General features: G+C 55.0%; 1 protein-coding gene across 2 annotated transcripts in view; it reads right to left on the reverse strand.

Annotated features, from left to right (window-relative positions):
* Nucleotides 1–21,643, reverse strand: part of TSPAN11 (tetraspanin 11) — a 73,505-nt gene that overhangs the window by 9,369 nt on the left and 42,493 nt on the right. For both annotated transcript variants that reach the window (XM_039236379.1, XM_039236378.1), the window contains exons 3-5: nt 18,071–18,262; nt 2,627–2,701; nt 1,642–1,746 (exon numbers count right to left, since the gene is read on the reverse strand). In XM_039236379.1, coding sequence (XP_039092310.1) covers nt 1,642–1,746; nt 2,627–2,701; nt 18,071–18,262 — 372 coding nt within the window. The remainder of the gene's footprint in view (nt 1–1,641; nt 1,747–2,626; nt 2,702–18,070; nt 18,263–21,643) is intronic.

The raw sequence follows: 21,643 nt of genomic DNA on the forward strand, positions 1-21,643 counted from the left end.
GTGAGCAGTCAGTGACACCCTCTATTGCTATGGTCGCTTTGTGACTACAGGCATGTGGGTGTCATTTACATACTGGGGTGCAGCCCGCAGCCCAGACGCTGGCCTTGGCCTGAAGCCACTGCCTTCTCAGGGCTTACTCATGCCTAAGATGCAGGCCTGGGCCCAAGGTCCCTCATGAACCTCTGGTTCTAACAGTTGCTGGCACGTGTGAGGTCATGGCCACATGCTCAGGTGCCCATGGAGGAGGCCCGGGGCAGTGACAGACACTGGCTCCCTGCTGTGCCCTTCCTCATGCTGTTCCCTACATCTGTCTGTGCCTCCCATCCCCTCGACCTATGCAAACCCAGGCCCTCCTTCCTGTTCCCCCTAGTTGGCCTCCCCAGCCCTGTTCTCCACTCGGAGGGTCCTCCTAGCCTAGCACTGACTGTGTGTGTTGGGTCCCCAAGTAAGGCCCCGAGGGCAGGGACTCAGGCGGGAGGCCCCAAAAACGCAGACTGAGCCTTGGGCTGACGAGCGGAGTAGGTGAGGGCTAAGCGTGTGGGCGTGGGTATGGATGTGTGCACCTATGTGTACTGAGTGCCCTGAGACCCCTCTGCGCAGAGCCTACTGGGAGCTAAGCCAGTCTTGGGGAGATGGGGAAGGTGCCTCCCCAGCTGACCTAAGATGCTAATGTCTGCTCTGCTCACTGGCCTGGTATTCCCGGCAGAAGGACCAAGGCCTCCGGCCGAGGGCGGAGTCTGTAGATACAGGGTGGAGCAAAAACCACAGGCTAAGGGTGAGGGCCGGGTGGGGGCGGGGAGAAGGCGGACCAGAGTGGGCAGGTGGAGCTTCCTCAAATTTTCAGACGTGAGACCATCAGGATCCTGGAGCCACACTGCCCAAGAGAACTTTCTGCAGCGATGGAAATGCTTTGTATCTGTGCTGTGCAATTTGGCGGCACTACCCATCTGTGGCTTTTGGGCCCTGGAATGTGGCCAGTGACTGAGGAACTGCATTTCATATTAAACTTAAATAGCTGCACATGGCTAGTGGCTACCATACTGCACAGCGCAGGTCTGGGGTCCATTTGTCCCTGCCCTACTTCTGGCAGGACCACGGGCCTCATTGAAGGGGTCTGCTGAGCCTCTTCTTGGAAAGGAAGAGACCACCTTTCTGTCCGCCAGCGCTCTGCTCCACGGCTCCCAGCTGGGAAGCTGTCGCAGGGGTCTGGCTGAAAGAGTTCTGCCTGTTACAGTTCGCCTGTAGGGATCTCAGCTGTCAGCCCCCAGAGGAGGGAGCAGACAGCCCCGCTGATGGAAGGAGCCCAGATCCCGGCCAGGAGAGGAGTCCACCTGATACCGTCAGCCTCCTGCCCACAGGGGCCCACGGGTGGGGCCTGGAGGAGGCAGTCAAGGGGGCCGTGGTGGGGCCAGGGCACAGGATGGTAGGAAGGCAAGGGCCAGATTCAACTCGCATTTTTCATGGTAGTGGGGACTTCTGCATACGTCATGGTACTGAATGATCAACGCGCCCAATGAGGCTTCGTTTTGGAGGCAATTGAAGCTCAGAGAAGGTAAGTAACCTGTCCAGGGTCACGCAGACAGGAAGGGACAGAGTTGGAATTTGAACCCACGTCTGCATGCCCCCGGGGCAGGTGCTTACATCCTGCTGGAGACGGTCTACTGAGGTCGTGATGTCCGTGGCTCCGGGCTGCCTGTAGTTCTCCGCCAGCGTCCGGGCCAAGTGCTGTTTCAGTTCATCACTGAGCTGCAGAGAGTGGAAAGGGAAGGTGGCCTCAGCAGAACCACTCCACCTGGTCTCGTCCTCCAAACCCACTCCCACGCCAGGCCCGCTAAGCTGGAGCACCACGGACTCTGAATGGCGCGAGGGAGGGGGTTTCCCGGCGTCGTGGGAGTGTTGTAGGAGACTGCGCAGAACACGGATTTCACGAAGAGATGTAAAAGCCGGGGCCCTGACCTAAAGCCACACAGGTGACGGACAGAGCTGAGAGGCAGGCTGGGGAGGGGGTGGCTCAAAGCTTGTGGGAGCGCAATGAGGCTGGGCACAGGGGTGCTTTTAAATACCCTTTTTTCACTTTGATTAGGAGGTGACATTGAAAATATTTACAATTGTTAATCAGTGGGCACCCATCAGTTGTACGGTGCTGCCTTAAAACAACCAGGGCAGGCATCTGTCTCACCCTGGCCATGACCTCGCACCTCTGGTTCACAGCACCCGGTGGGAGGCGACCTGCCTGGCTACTTCCTCCTTGTCTGCTGCAGGCAGGCGAGGCCTGGTGTGTCTTCCTAGCCCAGCAGGTAGCCCCGGCCCCTGCCTCTCTCCTTGGATGCCCACCTGCTAGATTCATCCTCTGTCTCTGCTTAGGAGGGGAGAGACACCACCCCATCTCCCATGGGGCATTCCCACTCTCCAGCCCCCAGGCCGATTAAGTCTGCAACAGACAGGGCAGAGAATTGCCAGAAGCTGGACAGGAAGTAGGGCCCAGGTGTGCTGAGGATTGTTGGGGTCGGGGACATGAGACCGCCCTGTGGGTCACTGCCTCAGCTCCCCCATGCCTCTGCACCCCGCCTCACGCTGTTGCCTTCAGGGGGTGACCACGGGGAACACAGAAGCGGGATCTACTCACCCTCTGGTAGTACATGTGCGCCAGGACCCCCGCCACCAGCTCCACGAGGAAGATCACCAGCAACAGGCAGAAGTACTAGGAGCGAGGAGGAAGGTGCTCACCACTGGGGTCAGGCCGGGCAGGCGCATGGTGCTCCAGGACTAAAGTCTTCCCAAAGCAGGAGGGGAGGTGGGGCGATCTGCCGGGGACCCCATCACCCACCCGTACCGTCTGCCTCCTCTTCCCGGCAGCTCTGGGCATGCTCGCCTCTCCCAGCTGCTGGCATGGAGTTCCCCACTCACCCCGTCACCCACTGGGCCCCTGTCAGCGCATTAATCCATGTGCCCATTATTAAATACCTACTACATGCCAGGTATCATAAGTAAGATGGTTACTGCCCTCAGAGTTATTGGTGGTGGGGACATAGATAAGTGAGTGATTACAGTGTTGTGTACAAATATTTCTGCATGGCAAGCACTAGGTAGGGGGAAGACAGAGAAGGCTTCCTGGAGTAGGGGACGCCTGAGTGGGACCTCGAAAGATGAGCTGCCAGGTGAAGACGGCAAGAAGCATGTTCCAGGCAGAGGGGAGAGCTCTGCAAAGCCTGAAGAGTGCAGACGGTGCGGGACATCCAAGTTCTGGGAGTGGAGTGAGCAGAAGGGGCTGGTGGTGTAGGGGTGCCTGGGCAGAGACCAAGGCTCAGGCAATAGCAAAGGCAGTGCCCTGTGAAAGGCATCTGTGTTTTCCAGGCCTTCACGGCCCTGCAGGGGGTTCTAAATTCCTGCCACCACTACTGCCTGGCCTCCCTAGACTCAGGGCCGTTCTGCACACTTCACAGCCTGCTGGCTAGGTTCCCGGCTGTGCTCTCTCGGCTGCGACCTCCCACCCGGTTTTAGTCTGGAGGCTCCTGGACACTGCTCCATCCTGGCGTCTTCTTGTGGGGGCCCATAGGTCAGAAGTGCATGTCAGACCCACATGGCCAGGAGGGCACAGGGAGGGGGAGAGGAAGCAGGCTCTAGGCAGGGAAGAGGGACAGAGGGAGAGGGGAGAAGAGGCAGAGCAGTGGGGTGCTGCTGCCTGAAATCAGCCCCCTCTAGAGAAGCCCAGCCCCTCCCTATGAGCAATGGTTGGTGCTGCCTCCCCACCTCCCCACCCCCTGCCATCCCTCTTGCTACCCCAGGTACGGCCCATCCACCTGGCTGTGGTCGTTCGGATCACTGGATTCCAGGGGATGCTCAGCCTTTGCCTGAGCTCTGAAACTCCGGGCTCATCAGCAGGGGAAGGGATGCAGCAGGAGGGCATGGGAATGGAAGAAGACAGGTGCAGGGCAAGGGGACATTGGGCCAGTCAGAGGCGATGTGTCCCTGAGGCCTTGCCTGACTACCTCCCAGAGCCTAGCACGGGGCCTGCAAAGGGCAAGACATAAGAAACACAGGCGGAGGAGAAGATATTCCTTTTCACGAAGAACATTCCATCCAGGGGCAAGGCTTCCTTTGGAGTTACATAAACTGTGCACCTACCCCACAGCCATCTTACTAAGCCCACGGTCTGCCAGGCTCAGAGCTGCCCACCGTCAGGAATGAGGGGAGCTTTCGTCTCTCAATAATGGTGGCAGGGCTGCCCTTATTCTCTGTGGGGCCTAAGATAAGAGGACAAATGGAAGTTTCTGGTTTGCCCTTCCCCTTCCCCACCTACCCAGGCTCAATGCCATACAAGGAAAGGCCTCCGGCCTGCAGGTCCAAGCTCAGCTCATCCCCTGCCAGGACCAGGAGCCCCCCCGGCCGTCCCTGGATGAGGATGCACAGATGGCTGGGTGTGGTGGCGTCCACGTGGGGGACACAGCAGCCTTGTCGCCTGTGCAGGCTCTGAATGGAGACTCAGTCTGTCTGCCAGCTCCTGGGCACCCAGGATGAGGTCTGGAAGTGGGGAAGGGAGTCACAGGTCCCAGGATGGCACATTCCCTGGGCCCCGTTGACGTTTTATGCCGTGGGGAGGGGTTTGGATGGAGGGCTCCGTGCACCCAGGATGAGGGAAGGTGTGTGATGGTATCCAGGTGAGCTGAGGCAGAAGGCAGGCAATAGGTCTGTGGGTGGGCCCTCTGCTTGCTCTGCCTCTGAGACACAGGGCCTGGAAACCTGAAGATCAGTGGCGGATATCAACTGACTCAGGTTTGAGTCAGGCTCTGCCACTTCCAGGCTCTGGACAGGGAGCCACAGGTGCCTGGTGTGACTTACAAAAACTATGCTCCAATGAGAAAATGTGGTTGAACTTGAGCTTCCTTGGGCCCTGCACAGGACACAGCGTCCAGGGCCATATGCAGTGGCTGTGCCTCTGGGCCTGAGCCCGTGGGTGGGCGTAATGGCATCAGAGCAGTCCTGCCCCTCCTGAGGGGCTGAAAGGACCCAAAGGGAGGGGATTACGCTTCACGGTGGTCTGAGCTACTTCCTGCTCCCAGAGCCTGTGTGTGACAGCAAGAGGTGAGCCAGACTTGTCAGCCAGCAGCAGGTGAGGCGGCCTGAGCCAGTCCCTCTGACAGCCCATGGCAGCTTTGCGGACATCCTGACTCGGCCGCCCTTCCTGCTCACTCCAAACTGACCCCGGTACCCTGAGGCTGGCTCTCCTCCTGCCACATAGGACCCTGCATGCAATGACTGCCGGCTGGTTGCTCCCAGGCTCCCTGGTGCACCACAGGCCTTCTATGGTGTGATAGGAGGACATGACGGAGCCTGTGACTGAATAGGATGCGTAACCCACCGGCTGGGAGGGCGGCACCTCGGTGTCCTGGCACCTTCCCTCTGTGGGTGCGGGAGAGGCTCCTCTCCCGATTGCCGATCGCCGATCACCAGGGGCTGTCAGCCGCGAGTCACGCTGGCTCGTAATCATGAAGACTTGCCAGTATCATGCTGCTCCCCGGGGATGTCACTGCCACCGTTGCTATTGACACTGGGCTGGGAGGAGGGTGGATGGGAAGGGACAGAAACTGCTCCACATCCCCGATGTAATGGCAGCCTGAATGAGTACATGCCAGCCCCTCAAAACTGTTTGGAGGCATCCGACAGGCTTCCCAGCCTGACTGAGTTGTCAGGAGCGGGGAGAGCGCTGCCTACCACCCAGGGTCTCCAGCTGTTCCCAAGAGGCCCCTGGGAGGGAAGTCAGGACAGGTGGGGATGTTCGGGGGACTGAGGGAGGGGTGCCAAGGAGTGGACCAGCTGAGTGCTCGGGGGCATGGGCGCAGCAGCTTCAGTGACGGGAGGGCCGCAGGTGAGGTGACTCACCTGGGCGGGGGGCGGCCCTGAACCACAGCTCCCGTGCAATAGCCCCCCAGGGAAAGTGGGTAAAGGCCGCACTCGCTGGGATCCCCCTGCACCAAGGGACCTGGCAGCCCTGCCTCTGGGCAGTGGGGCCAGGCTGGTGGGAGCTGTCACGTGACACACGCGCCTCACCTCTACCGCTCCACCTTTCTCTTTACCAAGCCTTCCTGATGTCTCCCCGGACTCCTATGGCAGTCTGCAAAGCACTCCTGTTCTGTCCACGGCTCCCCAAGCCTTCCGGCCTCCATGTATTTGCCCGCAGCGTCCCCTGCCTGGAACTCCAGCACCTGCCTGTCTTTCCAACCACCAGCTCGGTCATGGCCTCCCATCGAGGGCCAGCAGCGGGCGCTAAGCCGCCCAGCCCAAGTGCCCACGGTGGTCCATCTGCCTCCGTCTTCCCACACAACCGGCGCCGCTCCTTCTCCTTGACTAGACTCAGAGCTGCCCGCGTCCTCCCCGCTGTGTGCCACACTGTTCCTCACGGGCTGGCTGAGTGACATACCTGTACCCACTGCTCTGCAGAGGTTGTCCTGGCCTCAGATGTTGTCGGTCTCCCCAGAATGACTGTGAGTTTCTGGGGAACAGGGACCCCATCTCAGGTTCCTCTGGCTCTTCCTCAGTGCCTGGCACAGTGTTGGGTCTCGACGCATGCTCGGTGAACACCCCAGATTAAGATCTGTGAGTGGACATCTTAACAAGCAGGCTGGGGATGAAGGGAACTGGCTGGAGCTGGCAGCACCAGGCTTGGGGACAAGGGCTTCATCTTTTTCTGATGCGTGGGTGGCATGGAATTATTACTGCAGTTTAATTTATACCACTGGCTCCCAATCTAGCACAATTGGGGGACATTTGGTAATGTCTGGAGACTTTTTTTTAATTGTCACAACTGGGGTAAGGAATGCAACTGGCATCTAGTGGGTAGAGGCCAAGACAGGCCACCTGGCAAAGGATGATCTGGGCTAGCACTGGATGTTATATGGAAACCAACTTGACAATAAACTATAAATAAATAAATAAATAAATAAATAAATAAAATGTCACTAGTGCCAAGGCTGAGAAACTGATTTGCTGGGACCTGATTTGCATAGGATTTCCCCTATGCACTATGGGAGACATGAAAGGGAAGATCTGAGGAAGGCTGTCTAGTCCCTGAGAAGCCTGAAACTGAACACAGACAGAACACGCAGGCGGTTACTCTGTACCTGCCTCTGAGGGGACTTTGTGGCAGGAAACTGCTCACCCTGACTCTAGGGGGGAATCAGTGAAGCCTACAGTGCTTGGGACCAGCAGCTATGATGGGGGAGGCTACGGCCTCAGGTACATCCTGTGATAGTCAGTGACTTTCTTGGTAACATTCTGTTTCCTGAACTCTGGGCTGAGGCGGGGTATGCTGCTATTACCTATAGGAAACATGAAAACTGTCCTACTTGAATAGAAAGCCAGGATTTTCCGGGCCCCGTGCTATTTTGCTTGTGAGTCTTGGTCTATGGCTGAGGAGTCATGAAGAGGTATGCCTGCCTTGCTTCTCAAGAGCAGCAAAAATGTACTGTTTCTATAGTGGGAGCACTGGAAAAGTGTCCCTTCCATAAAGAGGGGCTGGCAGGGGGGCCGGTGAGGAGAGCAATTAACCCCTTTTTTGGCAGAATCAGTGCCTCATTCACCAGAGTGGCCCAAAGTGCACAGGGTGGGTGCTCCGTGACCGTAATGGCCAAGGTGTGCCAGCTCTACCCAGGTGCCAGCCCCTCTGGTGAGCACATCTCATGAGAGCTCCAACCCCCTCGGAGATGAGTAGGGCATTACTCATCACGGTTCATAACCACAAGGCACGTGCGTGGAGAGGCGAAGTCATTTGAGGTCACATGGCAAGGGCATGGCTGAGTCCAGAAACCGAACCCAGGGATTCCAGCTGCTGAACTCTGTGCACTTACTTGCTGGGTGCTCTCGTCCCCACTACACAGCAGGTGGGTGGGTGGGCTCCTCGAGAGCACTTGGGGTGGCTACGGTCAGGTGGATCCTAGCCTCGTCTGATCCCATCCGCAGTCTAGTGGCCTGCACAGCCATGCAGCACTGTGTGTGTGTGTGTGCGTGTGTGTGTGCACGCGAGCAAAGCTCAGACCTCCCTGCCTTTGCCCTCTGTGTCCCTGCTGGGGATTCACTGACTCGACCGTGTCTGTGCTGCACAGCTCTTAGCCATCAAATCTCAGCTTAGGGGAGGCCTCCCCAAGGCCCTCCCTGTGCCAGAAGTTCCTGACCATGACCTCACTGCCGACATCCTTCTTTCCGAACCTCTGTGGGACTCCCGGGTCTCGTGATCATCCTGCTCCCCAGGACACGACTGTGTGTCCTTTGATCCTCGTTTGCCCTTCTGCTCTGACCTGTACCTTGTTCTGTCTTCACAGTCCCTGGGCACCTTGGTGTGAACTGGACCCACCTTGCACTAACTCCTCCCTGCCTTCCAGCCCCACTTTGGTTCTTGTGACCGGCCGGCCCCTGCACTCAGGGCTGCCCCCAGCCCTTCCAGAAGCAGCTACTGAGTCTTGGTCTGATAGAAACCAGGAATGAGACTTCTAAAGAAAGTTCTTGTAGCCTCTGCCCTCAGAGCCCCCCATAAGAGCTATGCCACTGCAAAATATGCCAAAGGGAACCCCAAACATAGAAGAAACCAGTCTGGTAAGCAAAGAACAGGACCCAAACATTCATCTTCCCTCTGTACTATCTACCAATTTTTTTTTTCCTTTTAATTCTTTAATGGTACAGTTTGAACTAGAGCCAAACTTGGATATTTTCTAGAACTATAGATCCAAAATGAAGCTGGAACAGCACAGTACTCTCTGAACCAAACCAATACTTTGTTTAATGAGAGGTTCTGCAGGAGCTATGCAGAAATACATCTCATTGTGACATTAAGGGGATTAATTAGAAATTGCATCTTCAGATGGACTGATGCAGCATGGGGGCAAGCTGAGCCCCAGAAAAAGTTTCAGAGGCAGATTCACTGGTGCATGATATGAGCCCAAGTAACTCAGCACTGGCTGGTCCATCCTCGTAGTTAGTTTTAAGAACTTTCTATGACTGGACTTTTGGAATTCCTCATTGGGCTGATTCTGCCACAGAGAATTCTCGCTGAAGTTCTCCTCTGCTGCCCCCTCTGCTATTCAGCACAGTCAGAGATGGAAAACCAAGCCATAGTGGGAAAACTGAGGAGGCTTGGTGTCTAGGAGGGTGAGGATGGGCCCAGGTGAGGAGTGGGGGGACAGAGGCACCAGCCTATTCTCAGAGCAGTGTGGCAGAAGAGGAAAGGAGACTCCGTTAAGTTGCAGGAAAAGGCTGGCTCAGTCGGTTGAGCGTCTGAGTCTTGATTTCAGCTCAGGTTATGATCCCAGGGTTGTGGGATTGAGCCCCGTGTCGGGCTCCATGCTGAGTGTGGAGCTTGTGTGGGTTTCCCTCTCTAAAATTAAAAAAAAAAAAAAAAGTTGCAGGGAGAAGAGTGCAGCCCTAGGTTGCAGCTCGGCCGTGTGTGAGAGGGTGCGGGAGGAGGTTCAGGGAGCTGTGAACAGCCAAGGCCAAACAGGAAAAGATGGTGCCAGCAGTTTAAGCAGCAGTGACCTCAGGGCACATTATTTTCTGGCAATTAACCACTGGCTGGAAGCAGTCAGGGCTCAGAGGTGCAGCTGCTGGACTGTTATTGCAGAGAAGAGAGGATGTGGGCTTGAGAGCCTCAAGTTATTCCTGTAACAAGATGTCACTGTTGGAAGGATGAAGGTGACCTCTACCCTGGGGGAGCCCCAGCCCCGGGCTCAGCCCTGGCCAGCTGGCACTCCGCCTGGGCGTGCTCTACAGGCTGTGCAGGGGATGCCGGCATGCATTCCGACAGAAGTCGAAGTTAATGTTCAGTTCTGGCCCAGAGAACTGGGTGCAGAGAAGTGGACCAGGGCTGAGGTGGGGACGGCTGGTCAAACCAGTGATGGGAGGGGTGGAGGTCAGCGGGGCCTGGGGAGGTGGGAGGCATTCAAAGGACACATCAAGAGAATGCATCTGAGGCTATCCAAAGTCCAAACCAAAGTGTTGGGGTCCAAAGATCATACGGGGGGGTGGTCAGGAGGAGAACAGAACCTGGAGCTACAAGCCAAAGACAGCAGGCCACTGGATCTCCAGCTAGGGCTGCTATGAGAGTAAGACCCAGAGATGCTACTCCCTGGGGAACTTGGGCATGGGGGATATGGCTGCTGCTGTCCCCCGGAAGGACCTAGACGTCCCTGTTGGTGTCTTCTCCCAGGCTGTGGGAGAAACGTGGTGCAGCCCACAGGCAAACGAGATAGTGCAGGGCCAAGGAGGTGACTGGGGGCAGGGTTCCCAGCAGTGGTAATTCAAGGACAGGGTCAGCGATGGGGAAGAAGGGAAGGCTGAGCTGGAGAAACCCCTACCAAGCCTGAAGGTTAGGAAAAGTCCTGGGGCTCAGAGAGGTCAGAGGCTCTGACCAGATGGAAACAGGAATTGACACCACCTGCAGGCTCTCGGTCTTTTGATACAGGTGTCCCGTGTTCCTCACGAGACTCCAAGCCAAGAGCTGGGCCGCAGGCCCACTGGTGTCTTCCCTTCTTCTGCTGCCTTGTACCCAACAGAAATTCTAGGAATGTGCTAGAAATGCTTGTTGAGGTCGACGGCAGCCCCACCAACAGCACATGGAGAATGAGTTGCAGAAAACTGCAGGGGAGGAGGTGGTAGGAACTAAGTGGCTGTAAAACCCGCCCCATCTAGAAAGTCTGCTGCTACAGGTAGGCGGTGGTCATTTAAATCCACTGCAGCCTGAGAAAGGTGCAGCTTGAGCCCACAGTGGTGCTGGTCAGAGAAAAGTGGTGTCACGCAAGGTGCCCCGGCCTGGGAATCTGGGTCCAGCTTGCCTCTGTGACAAGATGCTGTGTGACCTGGGCAAATCGCTCACCTTCTCTGGACCTATTGCATAAAGTGTGGGGCTTGGATGGGGAAAATGTCTTGGTGCTGCAGTTTCATCAGTCTGTGCAGTGTTGGGACCTTGCCTCCTCTGTCCTGGCCTCCTGTGTCCCTCAGGGACGGCTACAGGGCCACCCCTGGCTCCTCTCCTCCTTGCTATGTCCTGTCCTATCTGCTGAGGGTGCCTTCTCCTTCCCTTCGGGGCCAGCCTGTCCTCAGGATGCCACATTCTCTGCTTTCCACCATGTGGGGAGTTCAGGGAGGCAGTTCTCAGAAAGGCGTGCACGCCTGTCTCAACCAGAGCTCAAGGGCATACTCTCATCACGTTTATGAACTGTGAGGATGCCCTTTCGCTGCCATCTCACTGCCTCCTGGGCCTTCTTTCTCAACGGGTTGTAACCGTCCCCACCCCCCCACCAAACCTCAGTGTGACATGTAGGGAGACAGAGCAGGGCACCGAATGTCACCGCAGAGGGGCGTGAACTTCCCAGGAGGAGCATGTCCGGGCAGCCATCAAGCCACCACTCCTGTCCCCGTCTAAGGGGCGCAGGGAGGCTGTGAGGCTGAGGCATGCCACGACCGCCAAGACGGGATGGGGTGTAGATCAGAAGGCTCCCCTCATCGGTGGGAAAGGGGTGGCTCCTGGGAGGGGAACAAACCTCATCGGAACAGGACAGCACCGACTGCCGGCAACAGCCTCAGCAGCTCCCTGGATGGGGCCCCGGGAAGAGGAGGTTATCCACTTGGGATCAGTTTTTGTTGGCTGCCAGCCCACTTCCAGGCCCCTCACTGGGTGTGTGCTTGTGGACTAAGATTCATTTTAACACCAGTGGGAGGGAAAGGTCACTGGGAAGGAAGAAACATCTGCATGTAGGCATGGCCTTCCAAATAAGTTGGGAAGCGCTATCTGGGGTTCAGATCACCCGTGCCCGTAGTCATCAGGGCACGCACGGACCATGCCTCGTTAGGTGAGAGGGGCTATCTAGCTGGTCTCCTTCTGTTACGTGGCTCAACTCAGAATCTGCTAAGGAAAGGAAGCAGGAACCGAATGGCGGAGAGGCAGTAATCCTGAGCTAAGCTCCTGGATTTGGGATGCAAACAGATGCTGTTTAGCAACAGAAACACACAGCCGTGTCAGCATCCACACACGCGTGCACGGGTATACACACGCTCTCTCTGAGCTCTGAGCCTTGCTCGGGCCACAGCTGGGGGTGGGGACGCAGAGAGCCCCCACTCTGGGGTGGTCATCTACCAACACGTAAGAGTTGAACCTTCTCCACACAGGCCAAAACGACTCCTTTGGTGCACCAACAGAGCTGCTTTCTGCCACGCTGCCTGCACCTTGAAGCTTGACCTTCACTTTTTTGAGTGGATCAAGTGACAGGCAGCCGGGTAACTGACCCCAGATCTTGAAATGCTTCCCTGGAGTGCAAATCATAGGTCCTGGATCACAAGAGAGGCAAACGTCCATTCCCTGTGTTGGAAGCATCCAAATGGGGGTGGGGGTGGGGATGCATGGCTGGCCTGGGACAGCAGATAGGGCTCTGGACCAAGACTCGGCTGTTGACCAGGCTTCACTAGTTCCTGGCTATGTGACCTTAGGCAAGTCTCTCTCTCTCTCTCTTTGGCTAAGGTGATACGTGGAGGGTTCTTGTCTAAGGCACCTGGCAGTCCTTTCTGCACAGCCCCTGGATTAAGTAAGGCCTCTGCGAAGGAGGCTGATGGGAAAGACTTGAGGGGAAGAGGGGCCACATTGCATCAGGCCACTGTGGTTGTCCGGCACACGACAGCTTTGCCCAATGAGCCCAGCAGGACCCAGCTGGGAGAGGCAGGGCCCAGGCTGACTGTATGTGTCTCCCAAGCACCTTCCTGCCTCCAGGCAGACTTCTGAGGGGATCTGCATCCTGCTTCCTCAAGAGCCTTGGCAAGAGTCATCTTGTCCATTTCCTGCCTCCACTGCACCAGACCATACAGCATCAGAAACGGCTCTCTTGTTCTGACGGAGAGGGCTGGGGTTCTCCAAGCCCTGGATGCAGGATCCATTCTTTGGAAGCATTTGGGCAGCTGACTCAAAGGTCAAAGTGTTACCAAATGGATGAGGCTATGACCATTCTGGATGCACGGAGGATGGAACCCTGAAGGTAATGTGAGGCTGAGAAATGGGCAATGGGGACACACAGTCAACACCGCCCCCCTGCTCTGCCCGCCGCTGCCACCCAGGCACTGGGGTCCTCCCTGCATTCACAGCTTCTATCGAGGAAGTTGTAGGGACCCTGGGAGTCGCCCTAAGAATAACTCCATTTATTTAGATTCCTTCTCAAAGGAGCTTGGTCATGGTGATGGTGATGTAAATGATAATTATAGTCACATTTTATGATCTTTACATAATGTGGTGACTTGTTTCCTAAGCCTCAGAATGCTTCCTCATTCTCCTCATACCTTACCCAGATAAAGACAGGGATAGGAGTGGCCAGGGGTGGCCGAGTGACTTGCTCGAGTCCCAGAGTAAGTTGGGCAGGCTACGCTCCAACTTGCTTTTGAACCATAGTCCTTGATTCTAGACCTTACTGCCCTGGTTAACCAGCTCCGAACACGCTTGATGGAAAGACTGCAATCTGGGGTCTCCTCATTTTTAAGAATTGGTTCTAGCATTTCTTACTCTTTAATCCATCCCCTAAATGTAAAAGAGCCCCTGACCAAGACCCAGTTTAGCCTGAGCTATCCATCATAATCTTCATGTGGCTTAAGATATAAAAGTTTTCAGAGCCCATATTCAAAACTCTAAAAATAGCCCTTTCTTTTTGATCAGGGTAGCATCTGTCCCGGCCACCGGCCTTAGGCTGGAGCTGGCCTGAATTATCTGGCTCCCTCATGCAGCCTTCACCGAAACGGAAGATCCGGTATGAATAATTTAAGCCCCATTCTCTTTCCCCTCTACAGATTTCCCACACCATGCGGGGCAGCATTTCAGCACCCGCAAAGATGTGCTATTCCTGTCTTTGATGGGCGCTGCCTTCTTGGGAAAGTGGCTTTAGGGGCTGCAGAGGAGCCAGGAGGAAGGGCTCGGGCCAGGATGGCTGTGCATCATATGAGCTGGACTGCCCTGCCCTGGGCAGTTCTCTGGGACCGTTTGATGTCTGGCCTCTCCCTCCTCCTGGTCCAGGCTGGACGCACATCATTTGGACGCCTGGTCTTTCATCTTTCCCTCTTCTCTTTGGGGACCACTTTGTGTAGAGCTAGGCTCACTGCATTTCTCCTTTGGAGTTTCCTTCAGCCTTTAGCTGATGAAAGATTTCAAAAGGAAGTTAGACAAGGAAGTGAAAAAATGAAAGGAGAGCAGCAAGGAGCCTCTAGGAGTCATAGAACACTTTTCAACTGCTTTAACCACATTGCTTGCCGCCGAATGGGGGCCTGGGGTTGAGAAATTCCTGCGTGTCTCAGCCACCTTCTTGGTTAAACAGTCAAGTGCTCAATAATTCAGGGGCGGATAGGCCAGGATGTGGGTTACTCAGAATCACTGCTTTGCCGGTGTTCTGTCCTTGGGATGATCTGTCTTTGGTTCTTTCAGTGGGGGTGGGGCATCAGGGAAAAGCAAAGGAAGAAGATTCTAGGCTTTGAGGTTTGCTGTCTGCTAAAGTGCTGTGCTCACACCCCTGGACGTCCAGGTTGGTGTTTCGTCTGGTTAGGACGGGGGACCACATCAGTTGTATCAGTTCTGTTGGGATGGAAGTGAGAGATGGGCAAGGGGGGGTAAGGTGGCGCTGAGGAGGAGGGTATCTAGCACCAGCCCGTCCAGCAGCCCCTCTGTCCCCAGCCTTGCCTCAAGGCCCAGGGGGATGAGAAGGCCTCTAGCTTGTTGACCCCATGAAGCTCAGAAGGGCGAGCCGAGAGGTAGACGTGCACCGTCCTGCAGGCAAGCCCGAGGTCCTGGCTTCCCAGAAGTCCCCGCACCTTCCCCGCACAGCCCTGGGTAGGAGCTTGGTTCCCCCCAGGCAGGCTGAGTCTGGAGGCTGGAAACATCAATTTTCTTAATGGCTCAGCCTGCAGGGTGGGGTAGGCCTTGCTAATGGAGAAGACCGGAGTGTGGTGTGTGGCTCACCGATCAGAACGCTGCCAGTTACTGACCCTTAGACTTTCCTTCTGGTCTTGGAGAATGCCAAGGGGAAGAGCTCTTATGATCGGGCTGGTCGCCAAAGAAGCCAATAAAGCTGAGTATCCCCCATCAATGCCCACATTCACCAGCTTAGAACCTCTGGATAGAGTGATGGACCTGATGTCCTTCAAGTTCCCTTCTACCTGGGGCATCCTCTGACATACACTGCTATTTTCATACTATAATGAAAGCAGGGAGCTTCCAGCCCCCCCTCCCCCCCTGCCATCCCCTGGTCTCCTGCCCCAGTATTCTGACTGGGCCCCATGGGGAGCTCCCTCCTGTACCCACCCAGATCTCTGAGAGCAGCTGCTCTGCACTGACATCCACAGACCAGGGAGAACGGCATGTCCCTTTACCCACATCACCTCCCATGCCTCTGCCTCCCATCCTGCTTGGCGTCCATGTGATGAGGATTCTTGGCGGCAGTTCTAACAGACTGGACTTCACAATTCAGCTCCAGCGCTTACTCGTTCCACATCTCCAGGGCCAGCCTGCTCATCCGCATGGTGGGGTGAACAAGGCCTTCTGGATGGGAGCACTGGCCCGGGAGTCAGACCTGGCTGCTCACTAGACCTATGGTCTCTGGCATATTGTTTAACCCCTCTATGGCCCAACCTCCTCACCTGTAAAACGCACACTGTAAGTGTAAACACTTCATAGGGCTGGGTGAGGATTAAGTGAGCTAAATGCACCAGTGTTTAGATAGCACTTAGTACACAGAAAGTTCATGAGCACTGTCACTTTGCAGGGTGGCTGTTGTAAGGACAGAGGGAGGTGGCTCTCAAAGAGCCGTGCCCATTTGTGTTATAATTGTGCTCTGGGTGAAATGCAGGGGGCTATCCCCCAGGGCTGCAGGGGACCGCTGGTCTTAGAAACTCCTATGGAACCAAGACAAATGGCTTCAAGTGAGAAGGAAGGTCCCCACATCAGGGCCTCTGCCTTCTTTCCTGGGCTGCAGAGGTGAGTCCTGTTTCTTCCACAACAAGATTAGCTGGTGTTAGGCAGGGGCAGCGGTGATGACACAGTCCAGCAGCCTGCCTCTGTGGGCGAGAGGGCTCAGCCTGAAGCCGGGGCCTAGCTGAAGGCCCCACTTCCTAAAGGAGCAGAGCTGAGCAGAGCAAAGGTAGACTTCCTGAGAATGGAGGGATCAGGATCCCTCTGGGCCCAGCGGCACCGGTTCCTGTAAGGGCTGGCACCTCCTCCCAGGCCACATCACGTGCCCAGTCACTCGGCCATGCCCTGTGTCCACTGGGCTCATGCTGATCAGATCAAGGATGTCTAGCAGGCTTACAACGACTCACGCCAGGCCACGTGAGGGATGGTGAGCAGGTGTGGGGCTGGCTCAGGGCACACCTGTCCCACTGCATGAAGGACAGCTCATGCTCTAGTGGCTAGTACCCTGTGGGACTTCACCCCACTGGTGTGCCACCATCCATGTGACCTGCACCCTGGCTCCGGGCTGTCCCTCAGAGCAGAGTTAAAGACTTTTTCTAGGCAGGGGAGGGCCATCCTGCGGAGCCTGTACACAGGCGCTTTTGTATCCAAAGCTGAAAAACTAGGTCACCACTGGTGAGAGTGGCTTCAGGGGACGGCCCCTCCACTGCCTCCTGCTCCCTTGGTTGGATGCACAAGGGAACGGGGAAGCGGGGTGGGGAGAGCACGGCCCTTCGAGGCTTCCTCCTGCGACCTGATTCCATGCAGGCTCAACCTGATTTCTCACTAAGCCTCGGACTGGCTCTGCCTCTGGCCCTTTCCTGCTAAGTCCACGTGTTCTGTAGCCTTCCCTGCTCCCTCTGGGCTTGGTCCTCAAGAGATAAAAAGTGGGGAGGTGTCACCCAGGCACCAGGGAGCCTGCCCTGGCAAACGATCCTTGAGAGCAAGGGAGTGGGTCTGGCTTCAGCCCCTGCCAGTCCCGCCCTGGTTTCCTTTCCTGACACTATGAACCGGCAATGGGTGGACAGCCTTGCCCACTTCAAAGAGCCTGTGCTGCCCACACCACCACCTGTGAAATCCTCTTGCCCAAACAATCAAACCTGCATCTGATCAAGCTTCTAGATTCAGTTGCTTGGAGAACATGTTAAACAAAGTCACAAGGACAGAACCAGCAATTCTAGACTAGGAGAAAGCATAGGAAAGATGATCTGGTTCCTACAACAAATAACTTGTAAGCAAAGAGAGAGAGAAGAGAGAGGTAGGTGGTATTGCTGAGAGACTGAAAGAGACTCAGGAGACAGACTGCCCCATCTTAATCTTTTAAAAAAATTTATTTTTTGAGAGAGAGAGAGAGCACAAGAGTGGCAAGGGCAGAGAAAGAGGGGGTCCCAGGAGCCAACGCAGGCTCTGTGACGACAAGAAAGAGCCTGACCAGGGGCTCGAACCTGTGAACAGTTAGGTCATGACCTGAGCTGAAGTCAGATGCTAAATCGACTGAGCCACCCAGGCGTCCCCGCCCAATCTTAATCTTAATACAGGGTTCAATTTAGGTTTTGGTTCAAACAAACTGAAGAGTAAAAAAAGAGAGAGAGAGAGAGAATAGTTTCTGAGTCAACTGGGGAAATTTGAAACGGCCTGGTTATTTCATGTTATTAAGGAATGACTAATAATTGTTTTTAGGTATGATAAAGGTATTGTCATGTTTTCTAAAGAAGAATCCTTCAGTTCTAGGGGGATGCAGTGAAATACTACAGATGACACGGTATCTGGGAGCCGAGTGGGGCGGGGAGGCAGGAAGTAGGAAGGAAACAAATTGAGGAGAAGGTAGTTGTTGAGTCTGGGTAATGGGCCAGGGGGTCCATTATCACATTATTTTCATTTCTGCATATTTTTTAGAAGCACCATATGATGAAATCTGGAAGGAGGAGGAGGAGGGAGGAAAGGCAGAAAGGAGGGGAAGCAGCCGCAGCACCAAGACCGGCCTAGGTGCTAAGAGCCTGGGGACTTCCGCCAACTTCCGGAGGGCGGCCATCTTTCTCCAGGGGCCTCTACCGTGTGGGCGGGGCATCCTCAGTATAGGAGCCGGATGATGGGACGGCGTGGGGGCTGGGCACTCACTGTGGAGAGGCAGCTCCTGTCCTCCCGGATGATGGCGCAGAAGCCCAGGAAGCCCGTCACCATGACAAGGGCCCCTGCGAAGATGAGGATGTAGGCGGAAGCAGCGAAGGTGCTGGAGGCCAGGACGCTGAGGTAGCCGCTCTTCTCCACCAGGGTCCAGACGCCCACGGCCATGACGGCAGCCCCGCCCACCTGCAGGAAAGTCCAGGTCAGGGCAGGTGGCCGCCGTGGGCTCCACAGCTGCCACCAATAGGGGCCCTATCATGTTCGAGGCACTTTTTAATCACCATGTCATTGAGTCCTTCCAAGAGCCTGAGAGAATAGTTTGGTTACCCATTTCACAGATGAAGAAACCATGGGGCCGAGAGGTTAAGAGACTCGTCCACGGTCACACACCTAAGCAACTTGCAGGAACAGATTTTGAATCCGAGTCTGACTCCCAATTTTGTACTTCTTACCGCAATGCCCATTGTGTCCCCATCAGATGTGGGGGAGATGGCTGTAATTATGGGACAACCAATGTGTCTGGGTCCCTTCACTTCCCCGATTCTCAGTTACCCCGTGTCCCTCCTCCGTCAGGGCTCCTTGGGCTTGTCCACATTTCCCAGGAGGGCGCTTTCCCATGTGCCCCACGTCAGCCTTCTGTGCGCCCATGGGGGGAGCACCCTGGGGCTTCTCATCTCATTGCTTCTCATCTACAGGTGACAAAACTGGGCCCACAGAGGAAAGGTCAGTTGCCAGAGGCCCTGCCTCTGGTTAGGGGCAGTAAGGGGCAGCGACAGGGCCAGGATGCGAGCAATGAGGCTGGTGGCTGAGTCACTGTGCCTCCACCACCGACTGGACGCATCCTCCACAAGCTGGGGTTGGCCTGGGCCAGCAGGAGGACTGGGCAACATTTCTTCTTTGCGAACTGTCCCATTCCCTTCTGGCCCTGAGAAGGGAACAGGGACTGGACACTGCTGACGGGCAGGTCAGGCAGATGCCTCCCTAGGAAGGGTACCTGGGAAATACAGCTGGGGTGGCTCTCACTGGGTTCTTTCTACACAGAGGCTGAATACCCTTCCCGTGACTTGTATGTGTGTGCATGTGTGTCCCCAGGGTGCCAGATAGGGCGGTATTAGGGTACTGGTGGGGGACAGGGCCCCTGGGACCTCTGACCATGTCTGCTTTCTGCTCCTGGGAAGGCAGACTTCCGTCTGGCCCCTAGTCTCCCCGCCCCATTTAATAGCGTGTTCTCCTCCTCAGATGGGCGGGGAGTCAAAAGCTAGACAAGGCCCACTGGCTCCGTCCATGCCTGCTTGTCCTGCAAGGTGCTGGCATCTGCCCCGGAGCAGCTCCGCAGCACCCGCCCTGCCCTTCACAGTGCCTTTTCTCGGGAGTCACAGACGTCAGTGGAGCAAATGGAAGGTGGTTCTCGGCAATTGGCATGCAGGAGGTGCACACACCACTCCGTTGACCATCCTCCCCTCTGAGCTTTGCAGCAGTTCAGTGGGGATAGGGCAGCAGGGTGGGGGTGGGGGGTACAAATGATCTCTGTTTTGCAGATGAAGAAACTGAGAGAATAAGAACGTGCTCAAGATAACACCACTGGAAAGTTGCAGAACTGAGATTCGAACCCAGGTTTTCTGAGGGCCAGTCTGGGATTCTGTCCTCAGATTCCACAGACTGGGCTGGGCCCTGCTGTACTACTCACTTTGCTTTTAAAATACGCCTGTTTTGGGGTACCTGGGTAGCTCAGTCGGTTAAGCGTCCGACTTCGGCTCGGGTCATGATCTCACGGTTCGTGGGTTTGAACCCTGCATTGGGCTCTGTGCTGACAGCTAGCTCGGAGCCTGGAGCCTGTTTCAGATTCTGTGTCTCCCTCTCTCTCTGACCCTCTCCCCTGTTCACGCTGTCTCTCTCTCTCTCTCAGAAATAAATTTAAAAAAAAAAAAACATTTAAAATACGCCCGTTTTCTTCCAAGCATCATTTTCTCCTCCTCAGCATCTCCAGGAGGTAAGAGAAACAGGTAGAAGAACATCACACAGCTGTGCCACTCCAAATGGAATGGGAGAGGCTAACATGCCCCATTTCCTCAATTCCACAATGCACAGCCCTACCCACCCCCATTTTAACATCTCAACAATTGAGATGCATCTTATGATTAATGGTGTCTTCCGATTATACTTGGCAGCACTTTTTCTCAGTGGTACAGAAAACAATGGTGTACCTCACAGTTGATGGTATCTTAGAGTCAATGAAATCCTGGGCTACAATAGGTTTTTAAATTCTCTGTGCATGTAGGCTATCTGGCCCATACAACCACCATGACCAATGAGGAAATTTCCTGAGTCTGGGTCAATGGAGTTGTGTCAAGTGAGGGTTTCCAGCAAAATATCCTGCACATATTCTTTCTGCCCCCTACAGCATGACTGAAACGCTTGGGTGAGGGTCCCAGCTTTGTATAACTAGCTGTGTGACCTAAAGATAGTCCCTTAACCTCTCTGGGCCTGAGTTTCTTCATATCTCAAATAAGGGGGTTGTATAAGACTAGTGGTTACCAGGCTATAACCACCAAAGACTCCGTTGATTACTTTTTCCTGTGGATCTTACATTTTGAAGGCTTTTGCCTTCCAAACACGGTGCGTTAATCAAGTAATAATTCATTTCTCATTTTTTATTAATCAAAGGCACATGATAGTGCCAGGAAGAGATTCTGAGCAGCATGAGATAGTCAATGTGACCACTTTGCACTGATCTTTTAATGGGTGTAGTCTCTTTATAGAAATATACACACTATCCATTATCCATAAGGTTTGTCAACCCCACAGGCTGACAATCATATTTGGGACCACACATCTGGGCACCTTTGGGCTTGACTAGAGACCCTGTACTGTTGCGGGACACGGAACCCACTGGAAATCTGATAAAAGGCTTTGGACATTTTGGCCAGAGAAATGGTAATTCATGTAAAATAACGTATTCAGGTTTGGGGGCTGATGTCTATCTTGTAGCAGGCAATGAGACGTGGAGTAGACGGTCTCTAAGGCCTCCTCCACCTACACACCCAGATAAGGTGGCACTTCTCAGCCTGGCTGCACAATCACTTGGGAGTTCCACAAAATGCAAGTCACACCCCAGGCTAAATGGTATCTCTGGGAGTGGGATCCATGCATGACTATTTTATTAAGTTCCCAGGTGGTTGGGGGAGAAGCACTTTGTAGGTTTCCTATTTAATGGAGGGTCAGAGTGTCCTGTCCCTCTCACCCAGTAGGTGGCACTGTGCTGAATCCATCGAATAGAATATGCTGCTTCTTGGAAGCTTTGGGCCCCACCCCTGGGCCTAGCTGCCTGGAGAGCTCTTGACATTTGTTCTGGACTTGAACTCCATCCTCTTCCTTGTGTGAGGGTGGTTGCTTCAGTAGAAGCTTTAAGGCTGAAGGAGGGGTGGTGAGGAGCAGAGTTTTCAATCTGAAGGGATTAAAGTCCTATTATGAAAAAATGAAAAAAAAAACAAAAAACCCCATGGGGTTCCCAGGAGAAGGAGTAGGGGGCTCTAAGAAATGCAGCCCTGGGAAACAAGCAATATCGAT

Source organism: Hyaena hyaena, unplaced genomic scaffold (genome assembly GCF_003009895.1).
Source record: "Hyaena hyaena isolate Hyena2069 unplaced genomic scaffold, ASM300989v1 scaffold_108, whole genome shotgun sequence".
NCBI classification, from domain to species: domain Eukaryota; kingdom Metazoa; phylum Chordata; class Mammalia; order Carnivora; family Hyaenidae; genus Hyaena; species Hyaena hyaena.